Source organism: Pseudophryne corroboree, chromosome 12, assembly GCF_028390025.1.
Source record: "Pseudophryne corroboree isolate aPseCor3 chromosome 12, aPseCor3.hap2, whole genome shotgun sequence".
Classification (NCBI taxonomy): domain Eukaryota; kingdom Metazoa; phylum Chordata; class Amphibia; order Anura; family Myobatrachidae; genus Pseudophryne; species Pseudophryne corroboree.
This window is the reverse complement of record NC_086455.1, coordinates 13,291,304-13,311,125: the sequence shown is the minus strand read 5'-3', so window position 1 is coordinate 13,311,125 and position 19,822 is coordinate 13,291,304. Positions and strand designations below refer to the sequence as shown.

Here is a 19,822-nt window from a genome sequence, read left to right as displayed (position 1 = left end):
ATTGTCTTTGCTCAAAAAAACCTGGGTTATATACAACAAATACACAATCATATGAGATTGCTAGAATCACTTCTGGTGTTTTTTTTTTTTTTTTAAAGAACAGTCTTTTTGTATATGCAATATAAATTCATAGCAGATCCTAACCCCTGTGTCATACATCATCAGTATACTGGAAGAGGTAGGTAACACCGCACTACCACCAGCTCTCCTTGTCATGGCTGTGCACCCAGAGCAGTATCACTTGGCACAGTCCAACCTCTGTATTATATGTAACATATATCAAGAATAATGTGTTACTCATATCACACTGTGCATTGCCCCATGTATCAATAATAAGACCTGACACCTGACTGGATGGCAATTACCTCACCACCAGCCATAGTGATCATCTGTGTACTGGGCATAAGGTATAGCAATTATGTAGTGCATGTATATAATCCATTGATCTTGAATATGTGTTTGTTACCAGGAGTATAGTATAGAAGAGATTAGATAAGCACCTGCATGTAACAGAGTAAAAAAGTCTGCTTTTGATTATGTGCCTGTCGGCAGTGAATAACCAGTGAGAGTTTTTGGGCTCAATGCCTGTGTTAGATTTCCAGCCATTGCATTTCAGCATAAGGTATCTCTCATCTATCATTACCCTTTCCTCACTACTCTCTGGTGCACAGGTAGTGAGACAGTGTCTGACCAAGGGAATCATTACCCCCATACCTGTAATCCAACTGAGCAGCTTTAAAGTCTCCAAGTATTATATTTAGTGGCTAATATGGGGCATTCAGTGCAGTCTGGTACATGCCTTATATAACTTATCTAGTCTATAAGAAAGGAGACTCTTCTCAATATTCTTATACTGCGTTAAATACGTAAAATAAAGATACCTAGATTATATCTTATATGGCTGTGTCATATGTATGTGTGTGTATGTGTGTGTGTGTATATATATATATATATATATTACAGATATGTCCATCTAAATCTAGCCTCCCTGCACATTAAACGGCCCTTTTAGCAATCCGTGGTGTGACTCTGTAGCGCTGAACATCTTTACGAGCAACATTTTCCATTAAGATACATTTTATTTGCAGAAAGATGTGACTAGGACGCAGAAGCAGCTTATGCTGATTAAACTGCAGCCTAACCAATCAGCTCCTACCTGTCATTTTTCAAACACAGCCTGTAACATAACAGTTAGTAGCCGATTGGCTGGTTCTTTATCTTGCTCCATTTTATGACTCTCCAAACTTTGATACATCTCTCCCTCACACTGTTAAAGTGCTCTGGGAAAACTTTCTGTATTAGCAATAAAATTAAATCTTCTTCTGTGTCTGACAGGCAGAATCAGCAGCTGGATTTATGAGATACAAAGTATAACTTGCAGAATAACATAATACATGTGTCATTATTTCTGTTTTCAGGCTCTATCATTCTGCAAGCGCCACCCAATGTATATGAAGGTAACACGCTGACGCTGAGATGTCGCTGTCGGTCTCCGTACTACAATGAAAAAAAGACTGTTTTCCATATAGGAAGTACAGATCTGCAATCTCAACAGCCTATGTTAGATATTCCAAACGTAAACACGACTATGACTGGGATGTACGGATGTACAAGGAAAGTAGGCGGTGATAATAGAACGGATGAGACGTTTATCTCCATCCAAGGTAACTATGGTAATTTCAACTATATATTTATAGTACACTAGGTGATTCATCACGCCCTACTGGCGCGCTTCACACCATCGGAAGGGGCTACGCCCCTGCAACCTCTGTACATCCTTTAGCTGGCAAATATTTGTACGGTATGGAGTATTACCTTTAAGCCTAATGTTGTTAGTGGTTACATACTTTAGGTGGAAAGGGTGTGCGATGGTTAAGAGGGCGTAGGCCTTTGTGACAGCGTAAAGAGCGGATGCAGGGGAGGATGAATGAAATAGTGTGTTAATAATATGTTATGCGAACAGAATTTTGGAGGAAAATCCACTTTGGTTACACTTTATTTTGGGTCAAAGCAAGAAACTAAATTTTTTACATATCAAAAACTTCTTTGAAAACAACATTTCTAGTGAAGTGTTGTTCGTCACAAAGCAGCTGCCCTTGGTGTTCGTTTGGTGTAATACACACTTTGACTTGATCTTTTTTTTGTGATCTAGATAAAGCAACGTAAAATTAGCCATGTGAGAACACCGATGTTGGCAGATGAATTCCAACGTGATCGAAAGTTTGTCCCTGGGATTTGTGATTTTTTATTGCGTACTCTGGAATAACTGGAAACTGTCTACGCCGCAGGATAAATGACAATGTGGTATCATTTGGAGCAAAATCAATTCAGGGAATAAACACAGTGTCGCCTTGGTTGCACTCTGATATAATTCTGCTCTTTATGAAGTGACGTGCCAGGTTTTCTACAACTAATCGTGTCCCGTTACACAAGCCCTTTTTTGGGTTAAGGTTGCGGAGATGCATGATGATGACGCCAATTTTTAAGAGCAGGACATGTGGAGGCATTCCTGATTGTGTTTGATCGTGAAGAAATTCAAGGGGGAAGTTTAAAGTGTCGTTGGGATCTTCGCTGACAACAGAGTCTGCGCTGTAATAAATAGTTGGATTTGTAGCCATTAATGCTATAATTTTGCGGTTCATATCGAGTGTGTGTGCGTTTGTGGGCGCAACAATGACTCGTGTTGAAAGGTCATCCACTGACGTGTTGGACATTGTTAAAAATAGTTGTAATAAGATCGTCCATGGTTACCATATTTTGGGGAATTTGAATGATGTTATTTTTGGAGATGTCTGAAATTGTTGGCACGTTGCCCATTCCAACTTGTAAAAGCCATTCGTTGTGTTGGTCTTGTCCTTCACTGCGCATGTTGGTAGTAAGAGTGAGATGAGTGAAATTTTCCACAGTGGACTTGCCTTGAAGCAGCATTCGAGAATATCAGTTTGCATAAAATTACTTGTGACAACTGGAAGTGTTTGCATAAAATTACCTCCTACTACCACAGTCTTGTTTCCAAATGGTATGTCTATGTTAATGACCTCACGAAGTAGCTTGTCGATGCATCGAAGTCCATGTTTTGGAAGCATTGTAATCTCATCAATAATGATGAGGGCAGCTTGCCGTAATACTTCTGCCTCTGGTGACGTGAGTCTCATGGAAGAAACAGATGTATCAAGTAGTGGCACAGGAAGCTTAAATCCGCTGTGAACAGTGCGTCCTCCTTTCAGCAATGTGGCAGCAATTCCGGTTGTTGCAAATGGGAGTACGATTTTTGATTGTCCTCGGATGTACGCAATGAGTGTGGTGTACAGGAATGTTTTTCCGGATCTACCGGGTCCGTCAAGATAAAAGCATTGGCTGTGCAAATTTTTTTTTCTCTAACGTCCTAGTGGATGCTGGGGACTCCGTCAGGACCATGGGGAATAGCGGGCTCCGCAGGAGACAGGGCACATCTAAAAAAGCTTTTAGGTCACATGGTGCGTACTGGCTCCTCCCCCTATGACCCTCCTCCAAGCCTCAGTTAGGTTTTTGTGCCCGTCCGAGAAGGGTGCAATCTGGATGGCTCTCTTAAAGAGCTGTTTAGAAAAGTTTTTTTTAGGTTTTCACTCAGTGATTCCTGCTGGCAACAGGATCACTGCAACGAGGGACTTAGGGGAGAGATCTCCAACTCACCTGCGTGCAGGATGGATTGGGATCTTAGGCTACTGGACACTGAGCTCCAGAGGGAGTCGGAACACAGGTCAGCCTGGGGTTCGTCCCGGAGCCGCGCCGCCGATCCCCCTTACAGAAGCTGAAGAATGACGGCAGAACGGAGGTCCGGAAACAGGCGGCAGAAGACTTCACAGTCTTCATAAAGGTAGCGCACAGCACTGCAGCTGTGCGCCATTGTTGTCACACGGCTCACTGACATGGTCACGGAGGGTGCAGGGCGCTGCTGGGGGCGCCCTGGGCAGCAATATAAGTACCTATTTGGCAAAATAAATACATCACATATAGCCATTAAGGCTATATGTATGTATTTTAACCCAGGCCAGTTCTTAAAAAACCGGGAGGAAAAGCCCGCCGAAAAAGGGGCGGAGCTTATTCTCCTCAGCACACGGCGCCATTTTCCTGCACAGCTCCGCTGGTGAGGAAGGCTCCCAGGACTCTCCCCTGCACTGCACTACAGAAACAGGGTAAAACAGAGAGAAGGGGGGCATAAATTGGCTATATATATATTATATAAGAGCGCATATATAATAAACAACACCTTCTAGGGTTGTTTATATACATTTATAGCGCTGTTTGGTGTGTGCTGGCAAACTCTCCCTCTGTCTCCCCAAAGGGCTAGGGGGTCCTGTCTTCAATAGAGCATTCCCTGTGTGGCTGCTGTGTGTCGGTACGTGTGTGTCGACATGTTTGAGGACGATGTTGGTGTGGAGGCAGAGCAATTGCCGATGATGGTAATGTCACCCCCTAGGGAGTCGACACCTGAATGGATGGCGTTAGTTATGGAATTACGTGATAATGTCAGCACATTACAAAAGTCAGTTGACGAAATAAGACGGCCGGCAAACCAGTTAGTACCGGTCCAGGCGTCTCAGACACCGTCAGGGGCTGTAAAACGCCCTTTACCTCAGTCTGTCGACACGGGTACCGACACAGATGATTCTAGTGTCGACGGTGAAGAAACAAACGTATTTTCCAATAGGGCCACACGTTATATGATCACGGCAATGAAGGAGGCTTTGCAGATCTCTGATGCTGCTGGTACCTCAAAAAGGGGTATTATGTGGGGGGTGAAAAAACTGCCTGTATTTTTCCCAGAATCAGAGGAATTGAATGATGTGTGTGATGAAGCGTGGGTTACGCCCGATAGAAAACTGCCAATTTCAAAGAAGTTATTGGCATTATACCCTTTCCCGCCAGAGGTTAGGGCGCGCTGGGAAACACCCCCTAGGGTGGATAAGGCGCTCACACGTTTATCAAAGCAGGTGGCGTTGCCGTCTCCTGATACGGCCGCCCTCAAGGATCCAGCAGATAGGAGGCTGGAAACTACACTGAAAAGTATATACACACATACTGGTGTTATACTGCGACCGGCAATAGCCTCAGCCTGGATGTGCAGTGCTGGGGTAGTGTGGTTAGACTCTCTGACTGAAAATATTGATACCCTGGATAGGGACAGTATTTTATTGACTCTAGAGCAATTAAAGGATGCTTTTCTTTATATGCGAGATGCTCAGAGGGATGTTTGTACTCTAGCATCAAGAGTAAGCGCAATGTCCATATCTGCCAGAAGAAGTTTATGGACGCGACAGTGGTCAGGTGATGCGGATTCCAAGAGGCATATGGAAGTATTGCCATACAAAGGAGAGGAATTGTTTGGGGTCGGTCTTTCGGACTTGGTGGCCACGGCAACTGCCGGCAAATCCACCTTTTTACCTCAGACTCCTTCCCAACAGAAAAAGACACCGTCTTTTCAGCCGCAGTCCTTTCGCTCCTATAAAAAGCGACCAAAAGGACAGTCTTATCTGCCGCGAGGCAGAGGAAAGGGTAAGAAAGGGCAGCAAGCAGCCCCTGCCCAGGAACAGAAGCCCGCCCCGGCTTCTACAAAGCCATCAGCATGACGCTGGGGCTTTACAAGCGGACTTAGGAACGGTGGGGGGTCGGCTCAAAATTTTCAGCAATCAATGGGCTCACTCACAAGTAGACCCGTGGGTCCTGCAGATAATATCTCAGGGGTACATGCTGGAGTTCGAAAGGTCTCCTCCTCGCCGGTTCCTAAAGTCTGCTTTACCAACGTCTCCCTCAGAAAGGACGTTGGTTTTGGAAGCCATTCACAAGCTGTATTCTCAGCAGGTGATAGTCAAGGTACCCCTCCTACAACAGGGAAAGGGGTATTATTCCACACTATTTGTGGTACCGAAACCGGACGGTTCGGTAAGACCTATTCTAAATCTGAAATCCTTGAACCTGTACATACAGAAATTCAAGTTCAAGATGGAGTCACTCAGAGCAGTGATAGCGAATCTGGAAGAAGGAGACTTCATGGTGTCCTTGGACATAAAAGATGCTTATCTACATGTCCCAATTTACCCTTCACACCAAGGGTATCTCAGGTTCGTGATACAAGACTGTCATTATCAGTTTCAAACGCTGCCGTTTGGTTTGTCCACGGCTCCTCGGATCTTTACCAAGGTAATGACCGAAATGATGGTTCTTCTACGAAGAAAAGGCGTATTAATTATCCCGTACTTGGACGATCTCCTGATAAGGGCAAAGTCCAGAGAACAGCTGGAAGCCAGTGTGGCACTAACACAAGTAGTGCTTCGGCAACACGGGTGGATTCTAAATCTTCCAAAATCTCAATTGACTCCGACAACACATCTGTTGTTTTTGGGCATGATTCTGGACACGGTTCAGAAAAAGGTATTTCTCCCGGAGGAGAAAGCAAGGGAGCTATCCGAACTTGTCAGGAACCTCCTAAAACCAGGAACTGTGTCAGTACATCAATGCACGAGAGTCCTGGGAAAGATGGTGGCTTCGTACGAAGCGATTCCTTTCGGCAGATTCCATGCACGGACATTCCAGTGGGATCTGCTGGACAAATGGTCCGGATCGCATCTGCACATGCATCAGAGGATAACATTGTCACCGAGAACAAGATTGTCTCTCCTGTGGTGGTTGCAGACGGCCCATCTGTTAGTGGGCCGCAGATTCGGCATACAGGACTGGGTCCTGGTGACTACGGATGCCAGCCTACGAGGTTGGGGAGCAGTCACAAAGGGAAGAAACTTCCAGGGCGTGTGGTCAACCCTGGAAAAGTCTCTTCACATAAATATACTGGAGCTAAGAGCGATATACAATGCTCTAAGCCAAGCAAGACTTCTGCTTCAGGATCAGCCGGTGCTGATCCAGTCCGACAACATCACGGCAGTCGCCCACGTCAACCGACAAGGCGGCACGAGAAGCAGGAGTGCAATGACAGAAACTGCAAGGATTCTCCGCTGGGCGGAGAATCATGTCATAGCACTGTCAGCAGTGTTCATCCCGGGAGTGGACAACTGGGAAGCAGACTTCCTCAGCAGACACGATCTTCACCCGGGAGAGTGGGGACTTCATCCAGAAGTCTTCCACATGATTGTGAACCGTTGGAAAAAACCAAAGGTGGACATGATGGCGTCTCGCCTCAACAAAAAACTGGACAGGTATTGCGCCAGGTCAAGAGACCCACAGGCAATAGCTGTGGACGCTCTGGTAACACCGTGGGTGTACCAGTCAGTGTATGTGTTCCCTCCTCTGCCGCTCATACCAAAGGTACTGAGAATTATACGGAAAAAAGGAGTAAGAACAATACTGGTAGCTCCAGACTGGCCAAGAAGAACTTGGTATCCGGAACTTCAAGAGATGCTCACGGAGGATCCGTGGCCTCTACCTCTAAGAAGGGATCTGCTTCAGCAGGGACCTTGTATGTTCCAAGACTTACCGCGACTGCGTTTGATGGCATGGCGGTTGAACGCCGCATTCTAAAAGAAAAGGGCATTCCTGAGGAAGTTATTCCTACTTTAATTAAAGCCAGGAAAGATGTGACCGCACAACATTATCACCGTATTTGGAGAAAATATGTTGCGTGGTGTGAGGCCAAGAAGGCCCCAACGGAAGAATTTCAATTGGGTCGATTCTTACATTTCCTGCAAGCAGGGTTATCTATGGGCCTAAAATTGGGGTCCATTAAAGTTCAAATTTCGGCCTTATCAATTTTCTTCCAGAAAGAATTGGCGTCAGTGCCTGAAGTACAAACTTTTGTTAAAGGAGTACTACATATACAACCCCCAATAGTGCCTCCAGTGGCACCGTGGGATTTGAACGTGGTTCTAAATTTTCTCAAATCTCATTGGTTTGAGCCCTTAAAATCGGTAGATTTAAAATACCTTACATGGAAGGTAACCATGCTACTGGCCCTGGCTTCAGCCAGGAGAGTTTCAGAATTGGCGGCTTTATCACACAAAAGCCCATATCTGATTTTCCATTCGGATAGGGCAGAGTTGCGGACACGTCCTCAATTTCTCCCTAAGGTGGTTTCGGCTTTTCACTTGAACCAGCCTATTGTAGTGCCTGCGGCGACTAGCGACTTGGAGGACTCCAAGTTACTGGACGTTGTCAGAGCATTAAAAATATATATTTCAAGGACATCTGGGGTCAGAAAATCTGACTCGTTGTTTATATTGTATGCACCCAACAAGATGGGTGCTCCTGCGTCTAAACAGACGATTGCACGTTGGATCTGTAGCGCGATTCAACTTGCGCATTCTGTGGCAGGCGTGCCACAGCCTAAATCTGTAAAGGCCCACTCCACTAGGAAAGTGGGCGCATCTTGGGCGGCTGCCCGAGGGGTCTCGGCATTACAACTTTGCCGAGCAGCTACGTGGTCAGGGGAGAACACGTTTGTAAAATTTTACAAATTTGATACTCTGGCGAAGGAGGACCTGGAGTTCTCTCATTCGGTGCTGCAGAGTCATCCGCACTCTCCCGCCCGTTTGGGAGCTTTGGTATAATCCCCATGGTCCTGACGGAGTCCCCAGCATCCACTAGGACGTTAGAGAAAATAAGAATTTACTTACCGATAATTCTATTTCTCGTAGTCCGTAGTGGATGCTGGGCGCCCATCCCAAGTGCGGATTGTCTGCAATGCTTGTACATAGTTATTGTTACAAAAATCGGGTTATTCTTGTTGTGAGCCATCTTTTCAGAGGCTACTTCGTTTTGTTATCATACTGTTAACTGGGTTCAGATCACAAGTTGTACGGTGTGATTGGTGTGGCTGGTATGAGTCTTACCCGGGATTCAAGATCCTTCCTTATTGTGTACGCTCGTCCGGGCACAGTACCTAACTGAGGCTTGGAGGAGGGTCATAGGGGGAGGAGCCAGTACGCACCATGTGACCTAAAAGCTTTTTTAGATGTGCCCTGTCTCCTGCGGAGCCCGCTATTCCCCATGGTCCTGACGGAGTCCCCAGCATCCACTACGGACTACGAGAAATAGAATTATCGGTAAGTAAATTCTTATTTTTTCACTGGCATGACAATCCTGTTGAAAGCATATAACTGTCGTGGCGTTCATTAAGCATTGAAATGCGTTTATTAGCTTCTTGTGCCTCTTCAATGTGATTATATTGCTCTTCTTTTGGGGCATTTCCTGTTGGAATTGGTAACCCAAGCACTGCACAGGATAAACCGTGTTGTTTTAGAATTGTGTTAACTTCGTGGAGGGATTTATTTTGTGCAATGTGTTCTGGATTGTGTTGCATAAAGTCAAGAGTTAAATTGGTGACGTGATTTTCCCATAATGTAAGTGGTTCAGCTGGCTGACAAAAGCAACAGATGTATGCAAACATTTTGTGTAACTGTTTGCCCATGAGGTAAGTGGCTGCATCTGTTAGACAGTGATCCCATTCATCGTCTTATTCGAGAAGTCCATGAGCGAAAGCCGCTGCTTTAAAGGTGTCATACAGGACACCATTTACAGTTCTCAATGACTGGAAACTGATGGCACCGTGAACATGTAGAAGCAAAATCCGTAGGTAGAAGCATTCTTCATTTTTGAGACTGTATACCGGCGCGCCACAATGTTTTCAACCCCTTGCTGTCGTTCCTGCCAATTGCAATGCGTATAAACGTAGTGTTGTGGAATATCAGAGTACAGCCTTTGTTGTGCTTGTGGATTATTAGAGTTGAGGTCAAACCATGATTCTAGTTTAGCGCGATCAGTTTGTACTGCAAGGAGTGCTTCGTTTTCATTCCCTTGTTCAAAGATGATGGTCTGCTGGTTAGGTAGATGTACAGGAAGTCTTATTACGGTGTGTGAACGATCGTGCATTAGCGATTCTCTTAAACGGCAAATTGCCTCTGGTGGGCTGACATACCGGCAGTCAATGAATTGTGAGATTTTGTTGTAGCGTAGCTCTGGCTGTCCGTTTGTTGTGATGGCAACGTTTGCGCAATCAAATCCTTTGAAAAAATGTACTTGTAGATGTACTTAATAGCTGCAAGTGATGTGCAGACTTCCACGTTTATGTGAGCGTTGTACTTGAGTGCCAAGTATGGATTGTATGGGACGACATTTTGGTTGGACATAAGTACGCCTCTAACGTGTACTTGTTCTCGGGGGCGACGACGGTACACAGGATATGCATTAATGTTTAGAATGGTTTCTCATTAAATGGTTTAGGAAATTGCTTAGTACATTTTCCGTCTTGCATGCAAGGTGTGTGTGGATTGTTAGCACCGCATGGACCATGCATCATACATCGTCAGATGATGTTGCGCAACCGAGAGTTATCTTTGGCTGACACAAATTTATTGATTTGTTCGACAGTGTTAAACTTGTCTAATGTTCGCAGTGAGACCAGTATGTGAGCATGTGGTAGTCCTCTTTTGTGGAACTCTATGGTATAGACAAAAGCTTTGGCCTGACCAAATAAGCCATGTTTGGTGAGATCATCCATCAGAGAATTAAGCTTTAGTTTGAAAATGCGTGCAACTAAATCTGGTCGATCAGAATTTTATTCGCCAGGCCTTAAGTTCTCATTGATTTCAGGCCAAGTTGTATTAGCGGTGAATGTAATGAAAACATCTGGCACTCCCCACTTAGCAAATATTGACATTTCATCACAGCAACGTTCGCGCATCTGTCTTGGTGATCCTTCGAAGCTTGAAGGTAGAATAACGGACACACCAGCTGGCATGTTCAAATTATCTGCCATGTTTGCGACGTGGTCAGCAAGTCCCTGATACTGTTCTGCTCGTAGGCGTTGCTGATTTTGGCGAATGTAGTTTAATCTATTAGCCTCGACTTGAAGATATTAATCTACTAACCACTGTTGAGTCAACTTGCCTGCGGCCATGATGGGACTGAAATCATCTCGAATGGCTGTTAAGGCGGCCTTGTACTGCAACATGGTCACATAGTTGCGAACGCGATTTAGCTTGGCTCCATTGTAAGAATCACATTGCCAATTGCTTTGCCAGCTAGCTTCGCCATATGGGAAAAGAAGTGCATATGTCATTGGATCCATGTTTGGGCTTAGAATGTGAATATTGATAAATGTCTGTTTTGGATCATGTGGATTTTTGGGGTAGATTCTGATGTCTCGTTGGAACGGTGGCTCACCATCTTCATTCACGAAGACCATTGCGACTTCGTTGGAGGTGGCTTTGTTGTACCGTCGTTGATCTGATTGTCGATCACGTCTTAGCGTCATGCTAATTTGTGGAACTTGTTCTCCTTTTTGAGCTGCCAGGTGAACTTCTCGTCTTTCAATTTCGCAAATAAGCTGATAGCTATGTGCAAGTCGATTGTGCTGATGAAAGAATCGGTCGATTTTGTCCATGATTTCTCAACGACATTCAGAGTTGGCCGCATTATCTTCATGAATGGTGGCCGCTTGTGTGCTGTCAAGAACGTACAGCTGAGCAAACTGTGGTGGGTCATTATTTATAGGCTGTAGGTTTGAAGTGCGATGATATGTTTGTCCGTGAACTTTGAAAATGTATGGACCTCTTCCCGGCATTGTAACAATGCTAGCTCCCATTGTAGCAAATGAAAGAGCACTGTTGTAAGATCTTATGTTGTCACGGAAATGAATGCGGTTGGGGTGAGTGGTGTCCGAGAGCAACTTGCGTAGAAATTTGGGATAGTTCAACTCTTGTCCATTGATGTAATGTGGCTTTGGTAACTTAACGTTGCCCTTTCGGCAACAGCTGGTAAATTTACTATCGGAAGGACGTTCATCAATAAAATTTCTGGACCCACAGAACTGGCACATGATGTTAAAAGGACCACAACTGTGTGGCTTGACTTGCTGTTCCTGTAAATGGATGACCACATCCGTGAGCATGTGAGTTTTTTGCTTTTGAACTATGTGATGGTGTTCTGCATCTGCCAAACGTCTGGCTGTAGTTTGCTGTGATGTTTCTCGATTGAGTCTGCGTTGTTGAGACTTGGCATGTGCAGCTCGACGCGCTTTGGATTGTTGAAAAGTTTCTTGTTGGAGTCTATGTTGGTGAGTTAGTACTTGTTTAGTGCGACGTGCTTGAGCTTCAGAAGATGTTTCGTTACGACTTTGTCGTTGCTGACACTGTGCATGGGCAGCTCTTTGTAGTGTTGCGTTCTCCAGTGTTTGATGTTGTAGTCGGCCTTGCTGAGATTTAGCATTTGCAGAGCGATGCACTTTAGCTTGCTCCGCTGTTTTTTGTTGGCGTCTACGTAGCAGAGATTCAGCATTTGCAGCTTGCATTCTGTCTAGCGACCCTTGGCTTTGCTTAGCTAACCATCTTGCCTGCCGTTCTTTGTTTTTTCACCGTTTTCTGACTGCGGGATCGTCGTCTAAATCCATTGTGATCTGTTTATTTTGAAAGGGCAAATTTATTTGTGATATATTGCTTTTGTTTGACGAATTTGTAGGGAACGTACACAAATGGAGGTAAGTTATGTTGATTAACTGTGGGGGTCACAGTTGATTGATCGCTAGCTGGTGTTTGCAGTCCTGCGTTTGGTTAATTGTCGACTACAGGGGATTGTATTTGTGGTTTGGAAGTGGTGCAGTTTCTGAGTAGGCAAGGACTTAGTTAGCCGCTGCGATCACTTCAGCCTGTCCGGGACCAGAATGGACGTCAGACTTTTGCCCTGGCAACGCTTGTGAACGCGTGAGTTTTTTGAAACCCTGAGAAAAGGGTGTGTTGCCACACACAAAGTTTTATTTTGGTACAGTTTCCTTGCGACTGGCTGTGCAAACCCATGGCAGAGCAGCGATGTGCTTTGTACCCGTGCGATGCTGTTGTGCATTGTGGTGCTTATGCATGCGCAGTTGTGACCTGATGTTAGTGCATGGGAAAAGGCTAGTGAGTGGTCAGGTTTTCATGCTAGAGATGTAGTGTGTTTAAAGTGAATATAAATAGATGTCGGCTGGTCTACAGAAGTTTGGAAGATGGAAGGCGGTAGACAGGGTCAGGGTGGTTGAGCGAGGATAGAGATACACAGGTTTGTAGTATGGAAATAGTGAAACATAGGGTGGTAGGGATGCTATAGAAATACCCAGAGAGAGATATGGAGGGGATAGACAGATGGCGTACGTTAGAGCGGAAAAAGAAAAATGCTTGTGGTTGGAAGTGAATGTAAAGATAGGAAGGGACAAAAGAGGGAATGCAGAGAAAAGCAGGGTGGTAGGCAAAGAATGTGGATTTGCAGTGTGGTAGGGAGAAGGGACGGACACTGGGTGTGTTGCGACGGACACTGTTGATGGTAGGGATAGTCTATAGAAAGGCAGGGCGGTAAGGAGTAGAGAGCGGTAGGCCATTTGAGATGTTATATGTAAAGTGTGTACATTAGTGTGAAGAGAGTCCAAGCATTTGGGTGGGGAGAAAACTTAGGGGCTAATTTATAGTTGATCGTAGCAGCAACTTTGTTAGTAGATGGACTAAACCATGTGCACCGCGGAGGGGTGGGGGGGGGAGGTAGATGTAACATGTGCAGAAGGAGTTAGATTTGGTTGGGTAATATTTTTTGTATGCAGGCTAGATACTGTCTGCTGTCTATTGACACTGCAATGTAGATTTAATGTTGAATACACCCCACCGAAATGTAACTGGCCCTGCAGATGTTACATCTGCCCCATCTGCAGTGCAGAAAGTTTTGCCCGTTTGCTAACAAAGTACTTGCTAGGCACTGGCCCCTATATAATATGGATTTATCTGTGATCTAGGGGAAAAACAGGAATGTCTTGGCTGCCTCTTTTGGCTGGGTGCCGGGGCACGCGAGGAAGAGGGAGGTGGGGAGAGCACAACAGTACTACCAAACTGTGCGGCTGCAGTTGTCACATATGCGGGTGGGACGCACGGAGTAGCACCGAGAACAGGAGCGTGAGGGAGAGCGCACAGAGATCACAGCAGCAGTGGGTGGGGAAGACACGTTAGATCTGTGACTGGGGGCAGAAAGTCCCAGATTGGTGTAAATATATAAAATATAGAGTTTTAGTTGCATATCTAGTTTTGTGAGTGTGTAAATATTGGATATTGAAAGTGTATTTGATGGTGAAGGGGGCGTAGTCCCTTTTGTGAGGGTGAACAGCATCTGCAGGGCAGGATGTATAGAATGTAGCAGGTGCAGGGGTGTCCGCATATGGGGGAGGGTGTCTGTGCATGTTGCAGGTGTAGGGGGGCAGATGTGTGGTCCTGTGTGGAAGTGAGAGGGGGTTGGGAGTTTGTGTGGGTGGGTCGGGGGGCTGGGGGAGTGGATGTGGTGGTGTTGGGTTTTGGGTAGCGTTGTAGGTGCTGGGGGTGGGGGATGAACAGGTGCAGGGCATTTGCACATGTGGGAGGGGTTCCGGTGGTGTTGTGGGTGGAAAAGGGTCAGGTGTGTTGCGGCCAGTGTTGGGGTCCGGTGGGTATCAGGGGGTGGGGATACATGGGTTGTGGCGGAGTTGGGGTGGATGGGAGAGGGGGTCCTGAGGGGCTGCGGGTGGTGTAGGGACGGAGGTAGGTATAGTATATATGTAATACAGTCTCCGACAGCATCTCCTTGGGTGAGTGGGCACCCAGCATGAGGCAAGTAATATAGTGGCAGCTGGATGGGCTGCCAGTGACCGTACTGGCTGCCGCTATGTGTGTAATGGCTTGCGCCGGGGGGCGGCCCCTCGATGGAGCCTTAAGCAATAGGTTGTGGATAGGGACGTTGGCGTAAGGGCGCGGGAATGTGGGCGGCTACCTGGGTGGGCTCAGTGGCAGGGGACGGAGCATATAGGCTGTCCCGTTGTTGGGAGCGTCTCTCTGTGTCCCCAGCTCCCTCCATATAGTAGGGTCGGCTACCTGGGGGGGGGGGGGGGGGGGGCACAGTGGCTGGAGCATGGGGGCTGTCCCGCGTGTCCCTCGCTGTCCCATTTTGCGGTAGTGTCTCCGTGGGTCCCTAGCTCCCTACATATAGCAGGTCAGGGGAATGTGGACGATTACCTGGGGGGGTTCAGCGGCAGGTGACGGAGCATACGGGCTGTTCCGCGTGTCCCTCGCTGTCCCGTTAGCGGCAGCATTTCCCTGTGTCCCCAGCTCCCTCCATATAGCGGGTTTGGGGGATGAGGGTGGCTACCTGGGGGGGCGCAGTAGCAGGGTAGGGAGGGCACGGGCAACTTATTTTAGTGTCTGGTAGGAGGCAATAACTAAAGTGTCAGCTGAATGGGTCGGTCTGTGGATGGAGGCGTAAGCAATGGAGGGGGCCGGGGCCAAGATGGGGCGGTAACATGCTGGTGCAGGGATGAGGCCGCTTACCTGGTGTGGCTCAGTGGGAGGCTTGACGGCGCGTACGGGCTGTCCCTGGCGTTCTTTTTCTGGAGACTGGCATTCCAGTGGCAGCTGGACAGGCTGCCAATTAGAGGGTGTCCTGGCGCGGCTGGCCGATGGCGTGCGGAGTGTGCTGGGGGTCTCAACGGGGGGAGTCGTCACCAATGGATTGTGGAGGGGAGACGGAGCCACGAGGGAGACTGAAGCTGGTGCAGTTGTCTCTGCACAATCGCGGCCACTCTGACAGTCTCTTATTTCCGGAGTGTGCACCAATGGCTGGCGAGGGGGTGGGGTCGCTTCGAAGTGTGCACCAATGGCTGGCGAGGGGGGGGCAGGCTGCATAGGAGTGGACACCAATGGCTGGAGTGGGGGGGGGGGCGGTCTGCATGGGGGCGGAGCGGAGTTTGTACCACTGGCTGGCGAGGGGGCGGGTCACTTCGGAGTGTGCACCAATGTCTTGCGAGGGGGGGGCGGGCTGCATATTAGTTGTCACCAATGGCTGTCGAGGGGGGGCGGAGCCGCGACATAGGCTTAGTGTAGTGCAGTTGTCTCTGCACAATCGTGGCCAGCATACAGTGTCGGGTATATAGATTAGGGATTGTGGAGGGGGGTGTGTGCTGGAGCGGAGTTTGTACCAATGCCTGTAGAGGAGGGGCGGGCTGCATGGGGGCGGAGCGGAGTTTGTACGAATGGCTGGCGAGGGGGGCGAGGGCTGCCTAGGAGTGGGCAGTAATGGATTGCGGGGGAAGGGCGGAGCCGCGAGGGAGACTGAAGCAATCGCGGGCACTCTGACAGTGTCCATTATTTGCGATGGAGGGGGGCGGCCAGAGCGGAGGGGTACACCAATGGCTGGCGAGGGGGCGAGTCGCTTCGGAGTGTGCACCAATGTCTTTGCAAGGGAGGGCGGGCTGCATATTAGTGGTCACCAATGGCTGGCGAGGGGGGCGGAGCCGCAAAGGGAGACTGAAGCTGGTGCAGTTGTGTCTGCACAATCTGCGGAGGGGGGGGGCTGGAGCGGAGTGTGCACCAATGGCTGGCGTGGGGGGGCGGAGCCGTGACGGAGGCTTGATCTGCACAATCGCAGCCAGAGTACAGTGTCAGGGATTGCGGAGGGGAAGGGGTGCCGGAGCGGAGTTTGTGGCAATGTCTGTCGAGGGGGGCGGGCTGCATGGGGGCGGAGTGTAGTTTGTAGTTACCAATGGCTGGCGAGGGGGGGGGGGGGTGGGCTGCATAGGAGTGGCCACCAATGGCTGGTGTGGAGGGGCGGAGCCGCAACGGAGGCTTGATGTGGTGCAATTGTCTCTGCACAATCGCGGCCAGAGTACAGTGTCAGGTATTGCAGAGTTATAGATTGTCTCTTATATATTAGGCCAGACTATATAGGCCAGTCCACCCAGCTATGTGACTCCGCCCAGCTATGTGACTCCGCCCAGCATTAATAAATGAGGCACAAAGTCACAGATCTGGCCTAATATATAGGAGATTAGTAAGTAATGGACCTAGCATATGCCGGCTCACCTGTACTGCCCTGCTCCCTCAGCAGATCCTCTTGTTCCCGCCCTAGCACTAGGCCTGTTTGGCTGCAATACCCCCATATATCTATGCTTCCCGGATTGCACAGAGAGCAATCTCAGCCATTGTGATAAAAATAAATGAATATCATTATAACATTTTAGCAGGCTTGGACTGGCCCACAGGGGAACAGAGGAAACCACCGGTGGGCCCACCTCCTCCTCTAGGGACCAGATTCCAGGCATGTGTTACATTATACTGCACAGATCTATGGTGTATTTTCTACAGTTACTAATCTGGTACATTGTCATGCATGCACTAGTAGTATTTACTATACATACCTAGTGCCAGCCGTGCCTGGCACACAGTTCAGTCTCAATGTGCAACTGCCTGCATCTCCGTAGTGCCACCACTAGCTGCTGAGCCAGTGGCTGAACTCTGCGCTATTAAGGGGCCCAAAGTCTGCGGCATTATAATGAGTCAGACTGACTCATTACAAGCCGCTTGTGCTGTGTGCTGCCGCTGCAGCGGGGAAAGGAGCAGAGACGCAGCTCCGGGGACAGGGGAGGAAGAGGAAGGGAGGAGGACTCTGGCGCTGCAGCAGTGCACTGTAATGGGGGTTGGTGCCACTGCAGCTGTCTCTCTAGTTCGATGTTGGCTGGCCGCCGCCGCTGTGAATGCTGGGAGGAGGGAGGGACAGACGGGAGCTGCCAGCAGCTGCATTAAAGAGCCTGAGCCAGCGGAGAGAGAGCCAGTAAGTAACTATTTACCTACTGTATGTCTATCTATCAATTTATCCAGGGCCATAACTGGGTGGCACACAGTGCATATACCTGCTGTAATGTGTAAAAAGGGGACTCTACCTGCTGTAATGTGTAAAAAGGGGACTCTACCTGCTGTAATGTGTAAAAAGGGGACTCTACATGCCATAATGTGTAAAAAGGGGACTCTACCTGCTGTAATGTGAAAAGGGGACTCTGCCCTTCAAGCCCCAGTCTGACGCCGCATGCGAGTATAGAAATTAGAGATGTGCGGTTCAGTTGTCCAGAAATCTGAATCCACCCAAATTTTTTAAATCTGAACTGAATCAAAACCTGGTCTGGATCTCCGAATAGATCTGATCTGAACAAAGTCCCAGTCCGAATCTCCCCGTGGTTTGAGATTCAGGTTTTATATCCGAATTTCGGGTTGTGAATACCAAAACCACATTATTTTACCTGGTTTTTACTGGTTTTTTTATTTATTTATTTATTATTAATGATCATCTTTTAGCAATTTTAAACTGAAACACGAATCCAAACCAAAAAAACTGGAGGATGGTTTTGCCAAAACCAAAACACGGGTGTTTGCACACATCTGTAAGGTACAAATAAATAAATCACGAAACCTAATATATTTACGTATGCTATTTATGTGTATGTGTGTGTGTGTGTGTGTGTGTGTGTCTATACACATATATATATATATATATATATATATATATAACTAGGTGCTTCATCGCGCCCTACGGGCGCTCTTCACACCGTCGCAAGGGGCTACGCCCCCTTAACCCTTGCATGCCTTTCTGAGGTTTAATATTTGTATTATATGGAGTATTACCTGCATTCCTTTGTTAGTGGTTAAATATTGCACAATGAAAGGGCGTGCGATGGTGAAGGAGGCGCAGCCCCTTGCGACGGCGTGAACAGCACCTGCAGGGCACGATGTACAGAATGTAGCGGGTGCGGGGGAGACTGCGGATGGTGTCTGTAGATGCTGCGGGTGGAGGGGAGGCAGAAGTGGGGGTGGGGCCCGGATGGGGAAGGTTCGGGAGGTGCTGCGCGTGGGGGAGGGGCAGAGGAGTGGGGGATGCAGATGGGGGAGGGGTCCGGAGGCACTGAAGGTGGGGGAGGGGCAGGGCTGCCACGGGTGGGAGAGGGGCAGGTGTGGGGATGTTGTGGATGGATGAAGGGTTCCGAAGGTGCTGTGGGATGGGAAGGGACGGGAGTGCCGGGGGTGGGGTAGGGGACCGCAGGCACCATGGGTAGGGTAGGGGCAGGTACAGGTGTTGCGGCGGATGGGAAAGGAGGTCCGGAGGTGCTGCAGGTGGTGGAGGGGCAGGTGCGGGGGTGCCATTGGTGGGGGAGGGTGGGTGAGGGGGGGACCGCTGATGGAGGAGGGTGTCTGCAGATGCTGCGGGTGGAGGGGGGCAGGTGTGGGGGGAGACATATAAGGGGGGTGAATGGTGGAAGGGACCTGGAGGTGCTGTGGGTGGTGAAGGGGTGGAGGAGTGGGAGCCACGGGTGGTGTAGGGGGGCTGGAGGCACAGCATGTGGGGGAGGGGTGGAGTGCCGCATGTGGTGGAGGGGAAGGTGTGGAGGTGTGGTGCATTGGGGAGAGGTCTGGAGGTGCTGCGGGTACTGTATATGCCATAAAAGGTAGTTGGAGGGTATGCAGTAACAGGGCCAGGACAGGGGTGACAGGGTCAGTACAGGGTTGACGGGGCCAGGACAGTGGTGACAGGGTCAGAACAGGGGTGACGGGGCCAGGACAGGGGTGACGGGGCCAGGACAGAAATGATAGGGACAGGATAAGGGTGACAGGGCCAGGATAAGGGTGAAAGGGCCAGGATAAGGGTGGCAGGGCAAGGCCAGGGGTGACAGGGACATGACAGAACACAGGGCACGGGAGAGATTGGTAATAGGGACAAAACAGTGGTGACAGACAGATGTGTCTTACCGGAGTCACTGCTGCTGGCTGCTGCTGTTCCACTCCAACCTGTTGGGATCTGCTGCTGCTGCTGGAGACTTGGCATGGCTGACTCTCTCAGGCTGGATTCCTGCTTCCTCTGCCCATCCGCCTCCCTCCCCCCCTCCTCAGTCACACACCGCAGACCTCGCGCAGCTGCCGGGCACTGTGGTAAGGTGAGACTGGAAATGAGCCCCCAGGAGATGCTGCGGCTGGAGGGAGGAGGAGGTCATAGCATGCACGTGGCGCGGACCTCACGGCTTTCGGGCACTGTG

General features: G+C 48.7%; 1 protein-coding gene across 6 annotated transcripts in view; it reads left to right on the top strand.

Moving 5' to 3' along the window:
• The window catches only part of LOC134980276 (Fc receptor-like protein 4), an 82,540-nt gene that overhangs the window by 43,630 nt on the left and 19,088 nt on the right, over positions 1–19,822 (top strand). For all 6 annotated transcript variants that reach the window (XM_063947022.1, XM_063947020.1, XM_063947021.1 and 3 more), the window contains one exon: positions 1,419–1,664. In XM_063947022.1, the coding sequence (XP_063803092.1) occupies positions 1,419–1,664 (246 nt within the window). The remainder of the gene's footprint in view (positions 1–1,418; positions 1,665–19,822) is intronic.